The following is a 19251-nucleotide window of genomic DNA, read 5'->3' as shown; positions in this document are numbered from 1 at the left end:
TAATATACCTCCCTTTTATTATTGTATGTATTTTACTATCCACTACCGTGCAAACTGTTGCCCTTTTTTTTTTACCACTGGTGATATATTGTTGTACATAACAGTAACTATGTGCCTTTAGCATTTGCACAAGATTTGACACAGAAACTATATACACTGCCCCTATATATGAACCTAGAAAGGACGACAATTTGTCGGTGTATTTATTTACATGGATAATTGTGATTTCTCCTGCTTACACGGTTGATTTTATTCTTTTAGGAAATTTTAAAGATTATAATATCACGACTAACTTTGAAAGATGCTGCACGGATGAGTACGCTATCCAGCATGTGGAAAACGTTATGGAACTCTCACTCTAATCTCAGCTTTCATGCTGCCATGGTAACACATTCCAATTCGAAAGGAGATGGGATGGACAGCCAGGAGAAAAAGTTTATCGATATCGTCGATACCGTGTTACGCAATCATGATGGTACATACCTGGACCAGTTTGAAGTAGCCTTTGAGCTCCGTGAGAAGCACGCTTGTTCCCTTGACAGCTGGATCGGCTTTGCAGTTTCTTCAAAGGCGAGTGAGATCGTGCTCGACCTTGATCCGAGATCGCCACGCACGGCCGAAGACGCTTATGATTTCCCGTTTCATCTTTTTCAGAGTGAAAACGGTATCCAATCTGTTTGGGTCAAATGTGTTTCTTTAAAGCCACCTCGTGACTTTTATGGATTCACAAAGCTCACCAAGTTTACGATTAGGTCTGTGCATATCATGGAAGATATTGGGAACTTGCTCTCGAATTGCTGCGCTCTCAGGTGGCTGCACATCATCTGCTGCAACTTTGGAAAGTTAAAGCTGCATGGCACATTTTACCGCCTGCAACATTTGTGTGTTATATATTCCGAGCTGCAAGCAATCGAATTACATGCCATAGGTCTGGAGACTTTTAAATACGTGGGGCAGCCACTACCTATTGTGTTTTACGGATCCCCAAAGCTTAAAATAGCAGATATCAAGCTGTGCCCATATTATTACTTTGGATATGTCTGTAGTGAGCTCTCTACCGCACTGCCTTGTCTGGAGGAGTTATACATGGATGTGCGGTTAAAAGCAGAGGTTTGTCATCCCACTAGATAATGTTTATATCACTTTATCTCTGCATTTCTTTTTATTCTTTCATTTCTCATGACACTACGTCAGGTGCGAGATTATGCGATAAGCAAAGTCAAGTTTAATTATTTGAGATATGTGAATTGCACGGTGATTATTCGTGGGCATCCAAAGTATACAGGAGGAATACTTGAGCTAGCTTCTATTGTGAAGGCTGCTCCGGTTCTTGAGAAATTGGATTTGCATGTAAGTGCTTATCATATGTCCCTTGTACTACCTGATACAAATGTAAATCCTTTTATCTATGTTTCAGTTTATATTCTCACTATGACTGCACAATGTATTTTTGAACTACACAGATGGACTCCAGTATGTATCCGCACTATATTTGTAAAGCGATTGGGAACCCTTCGCCGAGTCCTCACAATCATCTGAAGATTGTGCGTGCAACGGGATTTTTTGGTCTCGAGGGTCAAATTGAGCTTGCCCTCTACATTCTCGAGAATGCAAGGTTGCTGCAATCGATGACGATCGACCTGTTGGCCCTTCGTCAGTCTAGAAGATCAAGGGAAGAAGCTAACAAGTCGATCGATGCCCAAATCTGCCGGGAGATTGTTCACGAGTTCCTTGGCCTTGAGAAATATCGTGGCGTGTTGACGATATTGTGACTCACAACCAACAGTCTGGCTAGCTAGCTGTATACATGTGTGGCATGGTTAATTTGAAAGTGTTTTCCAGGACAATTAATTAAGATGTTTGATGATTAACTGGCTAGATCGGGTATTTGCAGCTGGTCCGCAAGTCCGGCTGGTGGTGGTAAAAACCCAGGCGCGAATGTGCGGGGCAAAAGAAGGATGTCACACCTCAGACCAGGAATTCTGTCAATCTACAGATGGACTTGTGGACCAGCTGAAGGTGTGCAGCGTGATCGACCAGTCTACAGATCATCTTGCGGATCAGCTGGAGGCGTGCAGCGTGATCACGCTGGTGTTCTTGCTTCGACCGCCTCCTCATTTTTTTTAAACTAAAACACAGAAAACAAAAACCACTTACTTGTCTCTTTTGCACAGATCACTACAATTTTCATTTCACCACCAAACTTGGCACGGTTGTACAACACTTGTATATGCTCATCTCCTATTTTTTTTCAGAATGATTTAAAATGCTTTACTACTTCTTTTGATTTGCTTTTTTCATTTAGGCAGGAGCATATGAGCTTGGGAGCCATTATGCATTTCAGGGTCTTGATGTACCCCGTCCTCTGCATCTGGAAAATGTTCACAATTATTTTACTAATTATTCATCAAGACCTTACAAAATAATAAGTCGGTACTCCTGAAGTCATCATGCTGGAACACATATCGCTACTTCTATGCCCTTGCTGAAGGGATGCCGAATGTCTGGGCCAAATATCGAACATACATCGCACCAAAGCCTAACATCTAAAGCCGGATGCCCCTTTCAAGCCACACGCCCGGACTGGATGACACACCGGTCCGACGCACTCTCAGTGGGTACCAACGAACATGCTGCAATGGCCGTCACCTCCGTCTTCCATCGATCCATCCTCAAAGCAGCTACTAACGCATCGACCTTGCCATGCCTCTCTACTATCGACGCCACCATGACACCAGACATCGTCGTCCTCCTGCGTGAGTCCATCGCCACACATCGGACGCAAGCCTCCACTGCTCCATGCCGCCGAGATCCACCGCCATGAACATGAAGGATGAAGCACCGCTACACCCAAGATGCCGTCCACTTGTCCCTCGAGCCTGCACACACCTCCAAAAATGACGCCCCCAAGGGGGGAACGACACAATAGTGTTGCCGTCTTCCGATCTGTGATCTAGGGTTTCCACTGGAGTTACTGGGTGGAGTTGGGAGCTTTTCACCTCGATGATGCCTTCATGAAGGAAACAACGATAAGGGCGCCGTCATCACCGGCTCCGGCCACCGGCCGAAGACTAGGTTTTCACCCGCATCCGTCCCAAAGAAATCCATCCGACAACATGCGCACCGTCCCGACCGCCTTCAAAGCCCCAGATCTAAGCCGCCTAGATCCAGCAACCATCCACGACGGTACTGCCACCGTAGGAGCCCTGGCATACAGGGCACTGCCTGAGTGTGCCACCACTGGAGCCTAGGAGAAGGGCTCCCACCCCACCTTGCCAAACTGCGAGAGCCGTCGAGATGGATCCCGCCCGGTCGACACCGTCTCTGACCCGAACGAATCCTTAGAAAAAACCACAAGATCGCCGGCGTAGATCCGCCTTGGACAGGGACTGCACCACGCCATGCCGCCACGGACAGATCGAGCTTCACCTGCCGCCACATTCCAGGGACGTCGCCCCAGGATCCAAGCCGAACATCGCCGCCGCCACCAGCCACGTTCTGTCGCCGCTGAATCGCCGAGCGGCTGACCACGACCCCCATGGTCGTCCTGACCACGCGGACGCGCCCAGCAGCCTGCACCACCCGATCTTCCACGTTGCCTTGTAGCTCTGTCACCTTCGTCCACCACCACGCAGCCGCCATGCGCCATCGCTTGAGGTGAGCCGCCGCCATGACCCAGATCATGGTGAAGCACCCCGGCACCGATGGGTGACCTGCCTCACCAGATCCAGACGTGTGCGGGAGAAAAGTGATCATCCGCCGCCGCCATCAGTCAGCCGGGGCTTCGCGGAGGAGAGGACGCGGTGAAGGAGGCTCGAGAGCACGGTGTATCTTCGCCCGAGTAGCCCTAGCAGGAGGAGACGACGACCCGGGGGCCTCGTCTTAAATAGATGTTTAAATGATGATGCTGCTTACCTATTTGTGAAGTTAGAAAATATAGTTGAAGCTAAAACAAAAAGAGACTCACTCATCAGCTCAAAGACTTAAGCGTCGAGGTATGTGTCTGGCAAGTGGGCCACGGATAGCTATTTGCACCAACATCACTCGTAATGGCAAGTCCGTGGAAACGTCTCTAAACTTGGGCAGTCTGAACCTCACCGAAAATGGGTACTCACAATAATATAATGGATGTGATTCAAGTGAAAAACGGGGAATATTTTATCAGAATTTAATGTTTGATAAGATTGTAAAATTTAAGTAGACCTTGATTAAGGTGTATGGTGATGCTGAAGTTCAAAGAATAACTCCTTTTATAGTAGAGTTGTCTTGAGTTTACCAACGCAAACCTTTGCAATTCTTGGTAGGGGGTGACTTTATAACATTATACAACCCTTTTTTTATGTGCAATGCAATTATTAAACATGTTGGTCTTAGAGAAATGCCTTTGCATGGTAGAAATTTTACTTAGCCTAACATGGAGTATGAAGAACTAGATAGAGTTCTCTTTTGCCGTGATTGGGAGCAACATTACCTCCTTTCCATTTTACACGCTATTGGGAGGGAGATATTTTAGCATACACCTTTTTCTCTTAGGAATAGCTCATATAGTAATTTTGAACCTACATTTAGTTTTAAAAATTCATGGAGGCGGAGAGACGGTTTTGTGTATTTTGTGCCAAATATTTGGACATATTCTTAGTCTAGTTCAAACTTAGGTAGATGGCAGGAGCACATCACTTCGGAGCGACCCTCACCTCATGTGCACCACTTAAAGGCGTATCTCGCGTCACCGCCTCTCTGAAGCATCAAGAACGAGCCCCCTCCCCCCGCCGCAACTGCGATGTTCAAATCAGACACCGCGTGGAGTATCAGCGAGTGTCACCCCTGCACAGCTGATACGTCTGCACCGACCGCATGGTGTTCACAATGCCACATCTCGAGCGACATGGTTGTGAAGGAGGAGGTGCCACCGAAGATCGCGGAGGGCGCGCGTGTGCCTCCTCCACTACCTTGGGTGCTACTGTGGTGGCTTGTCATCACGAAGCACCGTGAGGGCAGAGGAGAAGCAGGCCAGAGAGGAAGCATAGAACGGGTGACACAACACGGCGCACAAGGCGGCGTTTGCAAAGTTCGATGTCACACTCGCATGCGTCCTCACGAACCTTGACCTCAAGGAGGCCCAGGTCCTGAACCAATTGGTGAACACCGTAGAGCCGTCCACACGGTATGGTGCCGCCTTAATAGGGAGCTCGTCACTCGTCGGGATCACTGAGGAATGATCGTTGAGCCGCACCGCCATCACCATCGGCAAGGGCAAGGGAAGGGTTTCCTGGATAGGGTCGGCGTTAGCCGATGCAGCCTTATGCATGGCACTACCCCCGCCCTTCCGCCGCTGGAAGGTTGACCACGACAACATGGATGGCGATGGAGCTGCCGCTTGCTAGCCCGACCATGCATACGAGGTCACCAGTCGCTACCAATTAGTCTTAGGTTTTTTTAAGTTCTAGTTGAATAGATGAAATATCATCTAAAAAAATAATATCAAACTTATGCCTTTGCATGAATTCTGCCATGTTTGCATGATATTTGTTTGTCTGGTCAATTTTTTTTTTTTTTTGTATTGTTGACGGAGATTTGGGGCAAGCGCTGGATGGCAGGCTCCGTGTCGGTGTCCTCGGACGCGTCAAAACAAGTTCGTCGACAAATAATGTGTTGGTTTTTCAGGACGGTGTTGTAGGTTCACTTAGGTTAGGATCATTTTAGTCCTGACAGATCCGGAGCTCCGGTGCATGGCAATGTTTATCCTTTGACTTGGTTTTCCAGGAACCTATCATTAGTTTGTCCATTTAAATGTAGTCGACCAGGCTTAGGCATAGATTCCCGCCATTTCCTTGAGGCCGCGAGGTTAGGTTTTTTCTGCCATGCATGCATGGTATCATGATTTTGTGTTAGCTGTTTGAGATCTACTCAAGGATTGAACGAAGATGACGAGTTTGGCTCTAGGGATTTGTTCCTTAGAGGCGAGGTTTCTCGAATACTTCCCACGTATATACAACTACCGAGCCACCGACACCCGACGTGTTTATCGTCGACGTGCCACTGCCCATGATTGCTTGTCCGATCGACGTTCATCTCATCTCAGATTTCTAAACACCCATTCATTTGGCGGGGTCAGGTCCTCGGCTGGATAGGATATTTTATCCGACGACCGGCGGTCGTTTGCGTTGTTCGTTGCACATCTATCATCCCCAGCAGCTACAAACATACATTTGCTGGCAACTCACAACGACTCACAACCTGCTTTGCCATTGCCGCCATGGTTGCTGCCGGTCTGCCGCCCATCAAGCACCAGCCTGCCGACTCTCCGCAGCCCGGCTTTGCCACCATGGACATCGACATCGACACCCCTTCCTCCTCCCCGCGTGGCCGCTCCTCCTCCTGCGCCGGCATCGACCTGCGGTGCGTGCTCTCGGTCGTCGCCGGGGGCATCTTCACCGTGTTCCTCCTGGCGGCGTCCCAGGCGGCATTGCCCTCCGCGTCACTCTTCCTCCAGCGGTACTCCCGCACCACCGATCACCCCTCGCTGCCGCGCTTCGCGTACCTCGTATCCGGCTCGAAGGGCGATGCGGCTAGGCTGCGCCGCTGCCTGCTCGCGCTCTACCACCCGCGCAACCGCTACATCCTTCACCTGGACGCGGAGGCGCCGGACTCGGACCGCGCGGAGCTGGCGGCGTTCGTGGCCGCGCACCCGGTCCTCGCCTCGGTCGGCAACGTGCGCGTGGTGGAGAAGGCTAACCTGGTGACCTACCGGGGCATCACCATGGTCACCACCACGCTGCATGCCGCTGCCGCCTTCCTGCACGGCCCCGGCGCCGCCGACTGGGACTGGTTCATCAACCTCTCCGCGTCCGACTACCCGCTCGTCACTCAAGACGGTCGGTACATATAACTAACATATGCACACGCCTGCTTTGAATTGCTTCCATTCCTGCCGAATTCTATCGCTGAGGGTTTTGTCGTTGGATATATAATCAACCTTTGCAGATCTGATGGACGTGTTCTCGCGGCTGCCGCGCGACCTCAACTTCATCGAGCACACGAGCGACATGGGCTGGAAAGCGTATGTGTTGTCGTTAACAAATCTGCAGCTATATATCTAGAATTGATGAGAACGATTGCTGAGTTGTTTCCATGCATGGCAGGCATGCGAGGGCGAAGCCGTTGGTGGTCGACCCGGGGCTGTACCTGAAGACGAAGCGCGATCTCATGTGGATGAACACCGAGACCGAGAAGCGGGAGCTGCCCACCGCCTTCACGCTCTTCACCGGTACGTACGTATCATTCATTTCATGTAGGGACTACTCTGCTGCGGTTGCATCATCCATAGCTCTTGAATACTCATCAATCTGTTGTCTCCTTCCTTTTGAAAAAGGGTTTTTGGCCGGCCAGATAGCTAGTTAGGTTCATGCAAATATGCAATTCAGGTCTAAGTTTTTTTTTTTTAAGAAAGAATTCAGGTCTCAGTTTAAATTAAAAAAAAAAAACACGTCCAGATACGTGCAGACCAGTCGCAGGCCTCTCGTGTGCGACGACAAAGCTCCACGTCTGTGCTTCTTTCCTAGCTAGCTGCTATATATCCTTTTTCAATAATCTTCAACTATCAGCTCGTGCTTCGTAGTGGGAGGATGGAGGGCACTTCTCCCCTACAAAGAATTTGTGTTTCTAATTAACTATCATGGTGCCCCGGTGTCGGAGCCAGGATTCCACCTACTAACTCCATGCTTTATGTTTGCAAATATGTCATATAAATTTGGCGTGGAGTCAAATTAATGAGGTGAAGTTTGATCGAGTTTATAGAAAATTATCAATTATCATAATATCAAATGAAATTGAGTATCATAATTCATAAATATATCATAACACTATATTTCATACTATACATATTTAGTGTTCCAATTGTTGATAATTAATAACCAGGTTCTGCTTGGACGGTGTTGTCGCGGCCCTTCGTGCAGTACCTGATCGGGGGGTGGGACAACCTACCGCGCACCCTCCTCCTCTACTACGGCAACTTCGTCTCCTCCCCGGAGGGCTACTTCCAGACGGTGGCATGCAACACCGACGACTTTCGGAACACCACCGTGAACCACGACATGCACTACATTTCCTGGGGCGAACCCCAGGGGCAGCACCCGGAGCTTATCAACACTACCCACTGGGACAAGATGATCGGCAGCGACGCTCCCTTTGCGCGCAAGTTCGGGCGAGACCCGGATGACCCGGTGCTCGCAAAGATTGACGTAGAACTCCTGTCACGGAAGCCTGGCGTGATCATCCCAGGTGGCTGGTGCAAGGGCAATGTCGATGAAGGCGGTGACCCTTGCTCCGCGGTGGGGGATGTGGCACACCTGCATCCTGGCCCTAGAGCTAAGCAGCTGCAGCGGCTCGTCGAGTCACTCATGTCGGAGGACAACTTCCGGCCAAAACAGTGTAAGATAGTCGAGCACAAAGATTGAGCATGGTCGATGTGCGTGTGGAGGAGGAGCTATTGTTGTTGCTACTGCTACTGCGAATGATGCTTCATTTTTTTTCCTTTAGAACTATCCACATTTGAAAGATCAATCATTTTTTCATTTGAGGTAGGAAATGATCAATCATTGGAAACGAGTGAGACGTCTCTTCTCAGCATGCCATGAAGGAAGTGGTGATCACATGATCCGTTATTCTCGGCTATGTATGAACAGGATTGAAATATTAACCAGGGGCTCTTGTAGAAATTAACTGCCACTAGATCATTGATGATGCGTGTTGTTGCGTCCGTCCATTTTAACAATTTAGTATTAGTTATGGATACAAATATATGGAGGGTTTTGCTTTATTTTTAAATTGGCTTGAACTAATAGTCTAATATCCATGTGTCATGTTGGCTGCGTCTGTCTATTTTTTCAATAAAATAATACAAATTTTCCTAAATATTTGAGACACGGGTAAGATATTGTAGCCCAGGGCGGGTCCCATAGCTATACAAAATGTGCAGCCCACAAAGGGCCCATAGTTTTAGGGGCCCCAAATTTGCACATAGGCCTAGTATATATATTTCAGAAGAAAAATGATGCTCTTCCTGGGCAATGGGCCTTGGCCTCGCATGGCGTCCAGACGGGAGACGACCGCTGCAGCGCTGCTCAATCGATCAAAAATAGGATTATCACACCTAAAACAAGGAAATATGATCGTGGGGACTCAGATCAATAGCAAAAGGCTTCTATCGAAGTCGCCGTCGGAGGATCGATTGGCGATAGCCCGGAAGCCGGTCCCGGCCAACGTTTGCAGCCGGCATCGGCCATCGGCTGGAGATGGTCACATGGTCATCGCCGACGCTACCAGCGCCACCTTCGCTGCTGTCGGTAGCTGTTTCGGCAAGTCACCGCCTTGTCGATGGTATTCTCAATCTCACATTATTAGTTCTGTATGAGAGTTTTTACAAATACATCAATTGGAAGGGATGTGGTATACAAAAGAGTAGTTTCTTAATTAGAAGTATCACCGAGTGAAAGACTACAACATATAGGTGAGTCTGTAGCAGACTAATTTATATAAAATTAAACTGAGTTCAAGTAGTCCTGACAAAGAAGACACTGTATTTGTTAAGTAATGTCTTTTCTATAGATTATAATTGTTAAGTGATAAAATATATTCTTTCTTGAGCTGTTTTACGGTTATTGGCATAGTACTCGGAGTACTACCCAGTACTTACCCCTCGAATTATATTAGCCGTCTTATTCGGAGGGAGATTAAAACTGATTAAATTTAATAGTTTTATTTCGAGAATGGCAAAATGATCCAGGACAAATAATTTTTTACAACCAATCACCATGAGCAGATCCACGTCTACTCGATCGAGTTGAAGATCTTCGTCGGATCAAAGTCCTCGTCCTCCTTCTCGTGCTCACCGACGTGCCCGGCGAGATTCATGGCCCTCTTGTCCTCCAGCCCCCAACCCCCCCCCCCACCCACCCACCCCCTACGCCCTCATTGTCCTCGACGTGCCCGGCGAGAAGAAGAAGGAGAAGCCACCACATCTGCAACGGCGGCGGGCAATCCCATCTTCCCGCCTACCATCCTTAGATATGAATTCTCCTAGGATCCTTTGGATCGTTCGGTTAGTTCTCCTGCCCTTGCGCCCATCCACCATGCATGTAGTAAAACCTGAACCCTGCATGAGTATGTAATTTACCAGTATTTTTCATGCGAGATTTGTACCAACAAGATCAATGAGTGGAAAGCTTCAGCGTAGCAACGTTTTCGTTGAGCTAATCACATCATGTGTATTTAACTAGGACATTGCTTACTACCTTTACTATTGAAGAAAAAAGACTTACTTGACCTTTGAGATGAAAGCTTCATCATGGCATTGGAGGCTTGCTTGCTTATGCAAAGAATATGAGATACTAGTTCCTTTCTTCCTATTTAGTTTAGTTTATTCTAGTCATCATCACTTTAGGTTTTCGTAGTGCATGTTGTACAATTCAGTTTCTCGACGTTGAGGATCGGTTGTCGTGACACGTAAAACGAGCAAAGCCTTTTCCATGCACTTATTTTTGCATATAAGCTATTTTACATCTGCAATATTGATAAAAACCAACTGTTAATTTTGTATGTTATATGCAGGAAGACATGGCCTTTGTAAGTGATGAGTGTATGTTTGAGTATTATAATGTTGTCAGCAAGATGTTTGATAGTGAGGCTGAAGGCTATGCATTCTACAACAAATATGCTCTTGAGAAAGGTTTAAGTGTGAGGAAAAGCTACGTTGAGTGGGATGGATCCAACAATCATATAATTGTAAGGAAGTTTGTGTGTAGTCGTCAAGGGGTTCCCGAAGAGAAGCACGTGGATAGAAAGGTGGAAGATAGAAAGAGGAGGCCACGGAGTTTGACTCATGTCGGTTCTAACGCTAAATTGTGTTGGGAACGTTGCATGGGAAACAAAAATAATTTTACGCACACGAAGACCTATCATGGTGATGTCCATCTACGAGAGGAGATTAGATCTACGTACCCTTGTAGATCGCTCAGCGGGAAGCGTTAAAAAACGTGCTTGATGTAGTGGTACAGCTTCGTGATTGAAATCACCGTCGTCCCACGATCCGTCCCACGAATGGTTCCGATCTAGCACCGAACAGACGTCACCTCCGCATTCAGCACACGTACAGCTCGATGACGATCTCGACCTTCTTGATCCAGCAAGCAAGACGGAGAAGTAGATGACTTCTCCGACAGCGTGACGGCGCTCTGGTGGTGGTGATGATCTACTCCTACAGGGCTTCGTCCGAGCTCTGTAGAAATCTGATCTAGAGGTAAAACACCGCTGCTCTTGCAGGGCGCCCTCTCAGGGTCAGGCCTGGGCGGACCAATCATTTTTCTAGCATGGCTTGGCCGCATAAATCCTTTGGTGCTCCGAGAAAGGCGCTCCTGCGCGCGGAAATATTTTTTGAAATGTCAAAACAAAATGGAACGAAAATTCTATGTGTTCTTTGTCACATCCAAATGCTATGCACAAATTTGTAGGCAACAAGGTTAAACATTTTGGCATGTGCGAAAAAAATTAAAAGAACACACCAAATGTTATCCCAAGATGTCACCTTAAATTTATGTTTTTCATCATTGAAACACCGCTTCTCCGTTTTACAAGAATCTTTTTGAAGATGCTTGCGACATAAACACGAACATCTACAAAAAAATAATAATTACAAAACATTTGCTCTATTTTTTTTTTGTTTACGACAAAGGCGGGAGCTTGCATTCCCGGAAGCCAAAACGTTATTCTGGGCTTCGATGTAGCTAGCACAATTTTATTTTCTGCAACTATGGTATGTGTCCGAAAAAGAAAGCTAGCACATGGTCCGTACCGTTGTAGTACCTTTTGCATTAGAAGATGCATCCGTACCGCTGTACTAGTCGTTGATCGTTTTGCTTGAAAGATGCATGTGATATGCACGGAATCGTACGTGTGTTCCCGTGCTAGGAAATACTCTAGAAAACAGTAACGTCAGGCAAGCAGGCGGGGCTCGCGAGGACTCGATAGAGGTGAAGTATTCAAAGGTAAATCGATCAGAAATCTAGTAGCACAGATCGGGACGTCAGAGAGCGCTGACAAGTGATTGTCAACTAGGTCTAGGGAGCTACACCATTGCTTAGGTATAGCTTATCATGCTCGTCCGTACGTCTATGGTACTGAAACGACAACTTCTGACCGATGGCAGTTGCAAATCGCTTAAGCGTTAAGACTACTCGTAATAGGAGTAACATAAATGTGTCATACATGTCACCTAAATAAAAAATATGATGTGACAAATAATTAATGAGAAGAGAAAGAAACTGAATAACTTAACATGTTACTCATACTATAAGTATCATAACAGATACGAAGACAAGATATGTAACATATGCATGTTACTACTCTATATTACTTTTCATTGTAAATACTAACATATGTATCATCGGGAGTAACATAGGTAATAACCATAGTTGTTTACATAGGTAAGTAACATAGGGAGTAATGCATGTAAACAACTGTGCATTACTAACTCCATCACAATTTAAAAGGCACAATTTCGTTTATATGCGTTTCCATAATAAAATAAGATTAAGCCGTGTGGCATTTACTATTTACTTAATTAGGAATACTAGTATGCTGCATGCATATTGAAAACACTCGATGTGCACGTGGGGTGGAAAGGCATATGGGGCACACTAAGTATTATTTTCTCCTCTAATTAGGTGCAATAGTTAACCACCGAGACTATTTTCAGCGTATTATATAGTCAATCAGTAACCAACTAGGTTCTAGAGAATTTTTCGACGCATCTACTGAACTATAGTCCTAAATCAAGATATTACGAGAAAGTTAATTAAGTCGCCCAATGTCTTCGATTTGCAGGGCAGTGCTATAGTTGACTTGGGTTGCTCGTTAAGATTTCCTCCTCGTTATTCCAACTTAGATCTACACATCAACAGATCAGTTATTTTACCCTACCCGCTACTCCTTGGCGACTTCGGAGCTCAATCACATGGTCTAGTAGACTTCTAACCGTCCATGACTTCTCAAACAATGCAAGTACTCCTACGTGAGATGACATAGAGAAGAAGTCGGACTTCGCTTTTCTCCTTGAGACTGAGCCGCTGTATCGTTATATGGGCTTAGACTTAGTAGTTGTTCAGTAATCCACCAACTTCGGAACTCCTAGAATCCACGGAGTACCTATTTCGCCGCTCCGCTGTTTTTAACTGAAGCTCCTGCTTCTCCAGGAGCGGAGTCTCTGAATTGGTCTTTAGAGTCAAGTGGTCGTAGACTGAGCCGCTGTATCGATAACCATCTAGGTTTTAGAGAATTTTTCGACGCATCTATTGAACTGTGATGTGATCGATGGAGGGAGTAGGGTTGTTAGTTATTAAACTCTTTAATATGCTTAGCATTTCATCTTAACATCAATGCATTGAGAATGACCTAATACATATTCCCTCCTTTCCGGTTTATAGGGCTCAAATCTGAAATCTCATCAACCAAGGTGAATTGTGAGTGGATGACACTAGTTTGAACTAGCCAATGAAATATTTCTCACATATGCAATTTTCAAGGCAATAAATGTAGCATCCTTTTTTTATTAAACTTGCATGATGGATATAGAAAACAATGCATGCATAGCCACTCATCTTCTTTCTCTAAACTCTATGAATTAAATATGACGTGAGACTCAAAACATTTTAACTCACTTAGACTTAAAACGAGCCTAATATAATGAAAATCTGAAAATTTTAAGATGAGTCCTACAAACCGAAAAGGAGGAAGTAGTCCTAATTCAAGGTATTACGAGAAAGTTAATTAAGTCGCTCAATGTCTTCGATTTGCGGGGCAGTGCTATAGTTGACTTGGGTTGCTCATTAAGATTTCCTCCTCGTTATTCCAACTTAGATCTACGCATCAACAGATCAGTTATTTTACCTAATTACCTTACCCGCTAGTCCTTGGCGACTTCTGAGCTCAATCACATGGTCCAGTAGACTTCTAACCGTCCATGACGACTTTTCAAACAATGCAAGTACGTGAGTTGACATAGAGAAGAAGTCAGACTTCGCTTTTCTACTCGAGACTGAGCGGCTGTATCGTTATATGGGCTTAGACTTAGTAGTTGTTCGGAAATTCACCAGCTTCGAAACTCCTAGAATCGACGGAGTACCTATTTCGTCGCTTCGCTGTTTTTAACTGAAGCTCCTGCTTCTCCAGGAGCGGAGTCTCTGAGTTGGTCTTTAGAGTCAAGTGATCGTAGTTCCTCTTGCTTCTCCAAACCAGGGAGATATTTTCTACCGTGCTTGGGTGGCACTATGAAGGCACTGCCTTGGATTAGATAAAAAGTTCTGCACCAAGATCCCAAAACTTGTTGTATACATCTGACTATACACATCTATAGAAAATGCACCTTGTTTCTTTGACAAATGCTCAAGTGCCAGTTATGTTACACGACATCAGTGGCCCTTGATCATTTATGTTACACAACTCCGGCACAGAAAAGTTATGTTACACGACACCGAAGAGCGAAGAGGCAAAGAGAAAGGGAACATGTATTTCTGTACTGTCAAGTGCTTGGTGCCGGAACTAGAACACACGTCTCACTGATTTCTAAAGTTCTAGTCTGCGTAATACATGGAGCGGGTTTAATTATTATTGATGATGCTCAGCCCTGGAAGAAAAACAGAGCACGGCCGGCAATACTAGCAGCCGGCAGATCAATGTTAGGCATTGTGATTGACCATCTGGCATTGTTTAGGCCGGAAGTTCTCCTTCGACAGGAGTGACGTGACGAGGCGCTGCAGCCGCGCAGCTCCAGGACCAGGACGAAGGGGCGTCGCGTCCCTCACAATCCAGAAGGAGCCATCGCCGCCAATATCTCCGATGCTCCAACTGCCGGGGGCAAGCATTCCGGGCTGCCGTGATAGGAGTTCTGCGTCGATCTTGTCAAGCACCGGGTCGTCGCCAAACTTGCTCGCGAAGGGGGCGTCACTCCCAATCATCCCTTCCCAGTGGCCGGAGGTGATGAGTTCCGGGTGATGCCCAGGGGAGTCGGCCGAGGAGATGTAGTGCATGTTGTGGTTCATAATGGTGTTTCGAAACTCCTCGGCGTTGCAGGCCACGGTGTGGAAGTAGCCGTCCGGGGAGGAGACGAAGTCGGTGTGGTAGACGATGAGGGTGCGCGGGAGGTTGTCCCGCCCCCGGATCAAGTACTCGACAAATGGCCGTGACAACACCATCCAAGCAGAACCTGGTTATCAAACAAAGTGCAATTTAATTTCCTCCCAACTTTGCTCTTAGCCGGTCGTAATGGGAGTATTATAGGTAGTATCATGCATGTCAACTAGACAATTTTGATAAGGTGACATAGAATTAAATGTAGAAAGAAAAAGTTAAGTACCATTATCATGATATTGTATCATATTTAAAGATGTGCTACTATATATATGTCCCGCATAGCAAAAAATAAACTACCATATGATATTATACATTACGGATGTACTATCATATATTATTATTATCATATGCATGATACTAGCATGTGATACTCCCCTTTACAACCAGCTTTAGTCTCTTTGTATGGATGCAAAATACTTTTAAGATTCACAGTTCTCGAAAACCAGCAGCAGTAAAGGTCGTTAGTGCAAAAATACCGCATACTCTGTATCCAGTAACTCCGATGATCTAAACCATTTATTTATTTTTGTCTATACTAGAGAGAAGACCGTGCATACCTGTGAAGTTCTCGGTCTCGTTCATGAAGACTCCCGGGTCCACGATGAAGTTGAGGTCACGCGGTAGCCGCGAGAACACGTCCATCAGATCTGCAGCGGTCGATAATGCCAACATGAAATCATGAGCAGTATAATTCAGCAGGAATGGAAGCAGCTATGTGTATATACATGTGGTACTGTACTGACCGTCCTGCGTGACGAGCGGGTAGTCAGAGGCGGAGAGGTTGATGAACCAGTCCCAGTCGGCGCGGGCGCCGCGCAGGAAGGTGGCGGCGGCACGCAGCGTGGTGGTTACCATGGCGATGCCCCCGTTGGCCACCACCAGGTTGGCCTTCTCCAGCACGCGCACGTTGCCCACGGCCGCAAGAACCGGGTGCGTGGCGACGAAGGCGGTCAGCTCCGCGTACTCCGAGTCTGGCGCCTCCGCGTCCAGGTGGAGGATGTAGTGGTTCCGTGGGTGGTAGAGCGCGAGGAGGCAGCGGCGCAGCCTGGTGGCATCGCCGGCCGAACCAGAGACGAGGTAGGCGAAGCGCGGGGGCCCGGCCGGCGACGGGCTCTGGGTGGCAGAGGAGTGGTACGGGTGAAGGAATAGCGAGGTGGCGGGGAATGCTATACCGGAGGCCGCAAGGAGGAACAGGGAGAGGATGCCCCCGGCGGCCACGGAGTGCACCCACCGCAGGTCGATGCCGGCGCACCGGCGTCCATGCAAGGAGGGGGTGCGGATATCCAAGGTGACAAAGTCGGGCTGCGAGCCGGCGGGCAAGTGTTCGTTGCGCGGCAGCGGCACACTGGAGCAATCCATGGTGGCCACGGGCGGTTGTGAACTTGTGAGGCTCGCAGCAAATAAACTGGAAGCTGATGGAGCAGGTGAAGCAGCAAGCGGGATGCCGCGAATCATTTATGTCCGTTGGCTGGCCGTGCCTTGGTTGACTCGGGAGGAGGCAGAGTACGGATGCACGGGAGGATCTCCATTTTTCAATTGAGAGTCTGAGATTCAATTTGCTACTATATATTTTCTTCTTCTTTTATGATGAACATTGTTAAGAAAACCGTTAACTAGTAGCTGCTCGGTTGACTGGCGAACAGGAGATTAATAGACTAATGGATAAGTTAATTAATTAATCGAGTGATTTATCAGTTTATTAGCTACTTGGATGAATTCTTGAACAAGGGTGATGATATCCTTATGTACCAATATATTAGGGACTGTCTATTTTACATCCGGATGAAATCTAATTCACTTTCAGTCATATTTTTCAGCCAACTAAAGAATGACAAGTGTCACATGTATCCTGTCCCCGTTCCCCTATTCTTTCTGCCCTACAAATAGGTCGCTTCTAAACATGTCCACACACCAAACTATAAACGGGTCCACACACAAAATTATTCAAACCCGTACAAAAAGTAGCTAAAAGAGAGAAAAGCTAACAAAAGGTGGACTAAGCTGACTACAGGAGGATGAAAAGGACCAAAACTAGTGACATCTAACCACACAGCCGAATAACACTCTGAGCGCTAAAATAGTGAAAAGTACAGTTGTTGTTGTGAATCAACTATACAAATGGCTAAAATTACACTAATAATTACAATGTCAAAACCACAGAAATGCACATTATTTCCACTAAAATTACATTGTACTATACCACATGTAGCCAGATAATATAACTACAAAATATAACCATGTTGATAACTATAGTACATCTAGCCCAATAACTGCATAGTAACTAATGTTGCTAACTACTTCCTCCGTTCCTAAATATAAGTCTTTCTAAGAGTTTCACTAATGGACTACATACGGATGTATATAGACAAATTTTAGGGTATAGATTCACTCATTTTGCTCCGTATGTAGACATCTAGTGAAATATCTTAAAAGACTTATATTTAGGTACGGAGGGAGTATAATACATCTAGCCCGATAACTATAAAATAAGCATGCTGATAACTATAGTACATCTAGCCCAATAACTGCATAGTAACTAATGTTGTTAACTATAATACATCTAGCCCGATAACTATAAAATAGGCATGCTGATAACTATAGTACATCTACACCGATAACTACAAAATAACCATGTTGGTAACTATAGTACATCTAGACCGATAAACTACATAATAATCATGTTGGTAATTATATCACATAGTAACTAAGTAGGTACAAAAGTCTCGATGATAGCTTTGATTTGCTGAATTAATTAAGGTGGATGCTTCGCTCTGTTTTTAGCAACCAAGATCAAATCTGAATGGGAAACGAAATTTGTTGTTTGTATAGCGTACAATTAAAAAAACTAATTCAGACATGCACCAAAGGTTATGTTAGCATAGTGTTTTTTAGGCAATTCTGTTAGCATAGTGGCTAGTGCCTCCTCGTCTCATATATAAAACCTTTTCCCCTTGGGCCGAAGTTACCATTGTGTTTGGGCCTAAGTTATCATGCCTTCTGTAGATCAAAATATTATGCTATTTACACATAATTTATCGAGATGTGTTTTTTCGGACTAAAGATACCATGATGTTCCACAAATTAAGAGCTTAAGTTCGAATTATGTTGGCACCCTCAAAAAAAAAATTATCTCTCCAGATGCATGAGGCATCTAATGAAAAAACAAAAATTTAATCTAATTTTTTAGCCTTATGCATGCAGCTAATGAAAAATAAAAATAAATCTCATTTGCTAGTCACCAACGTTAATTAGTGCATTAATCTTTCATTGGACAGGAAGATCATGGATGTAATCAACATTAAACAAGTAAAAAGTAGAGAGGGAGCATACGGGGTGAACATTGGTTGTGATAGTGACATGCATGAGTGACATGTATGGATGAGCACTAGAACCAGGGAAGGGAGAACAACAGTAAGCCAAAGGACCACCGTCTGATCAGGATCTTGGCGACGATGGAATCGCACGGATCTACCGCTAATGTCTGATCGATTGAAGTTAGGTTTTCTAAAAACTACACACAATGTTTATTTTTAGTTACGTATATGGATGAATAAATAGCATAAGTTTGATCGTCGGCCGGAAAGCGGACCAAATATATCGGCCGGTTGGACGCAATGTCCATACAAATACAGAAGAGCCCCGACGCCGTCCTCTTAACCGATGATTGAATCTAAATAATTCCCACAAAAGAAAGATCACACGCGGTGGAGCTTGATTACGGCGGCTACAACTCGATTAAGAATTGGTAGAAGACATGATGTGCAGGGAGGTGTTGGATTAAAAATAGATGGGGAACGATATGCATAAGAAGGTGAGAGATCTGGACTTTCTAGGCATGTTTGAAACCACTTAGATTATGATAATCTAGTTTCTATATCTATACTGTCTCCAAATATGTCAGATTATGTTGTAAATTATAAAATTTAGATGAATAAATTATTAAAAACTCACAATCTACTCTACCCCATATAAAACCAGATTATGTATTGCTAATGACCCGTTATCCTTGTAAAGTTTGAGGTAATTACTAATTTTAGTCATTGACACCCTCCTCCTTTTTCTCTTCAA

The 19251-nt window shown here is 45.6% G+C and overlaps 2 protein-coding genes across 2 annotated transcripts; one reads left to right on the top strand and one right to left on the bottom strand.

Moving 5' to 3' along the window:
- The first annotated feature begins 6135 nt into the window (after positions 1 to 6135).
- On the top strand, positions 6136 to 8748 carry LOC123411697 (beta-glucuronosyltransferase GlcAT14A-like). Its single transcript, XM_045104658.1, has 4 exons — positions 6136 to 6875; positions 6985 to 7060; positions 7143 to 7267; positions 7918 to 8748. The coding sequence occupies exons 1-4, from the start codon at positions 6257 to 6259 to the stop codon at positions 8454 to 8456; spliced, it is 1359 nt and encodes a 452-aa protein (XP_044960593.1). The 5' UTR covers positions 6136 to 6256; the 3' UTR covers positions 8457 to 8748.
- A 5704-nt stretch (positions 8749 to 14452) lies between these two features.
- LOC123411696 (beta-glucuronosyltransferase GlcAT14B-like) lies at positions 14453 to 16593 on the bottom strand. The gene is made up of 3 exons (XM_045104657.1): positions 15927 to 16593; positions 15741 to 15830; positions 14453 to 15256 (listed from the first exon to the last, which is right to left on the bottom strand). Exons 1-3 carry the CDS (start codon positions 16540 to 16542, stop codon positions 14730 to 14732), a joined length of 1233 nt encoding a protein of 410 aa, XP_044960592.1. The 5' UTR covers positions 16543 to 16593; the 3' UTR covers positions 14453 to 14729.
- Between the last annotated feature and the right edge of the window lie 2658 nt (positions 16594 to 19251).

This window comes from Hordeum vulgare, chromosome 7H, assembly GCF_904849725.1.
Source record: "Hordeum vulgare subsp. vulgare chromosome 7H, MorexV3_pseudomolecules_assembly, whole genome shotgun sequence".
Classification (NCBI taxonomy): domain Eukaryota; kingdom Viridiplantae; phylum Streptophyta; class Magnoliopsida; order Poales; family Poaceae; genus Hordeum; species Hordeum vulgare.
The sequence above is the reverse complement of the archived record's forward strand: the minus strand, read 5'-3'. Positions and strand labels throughout refer to the sequence as shown.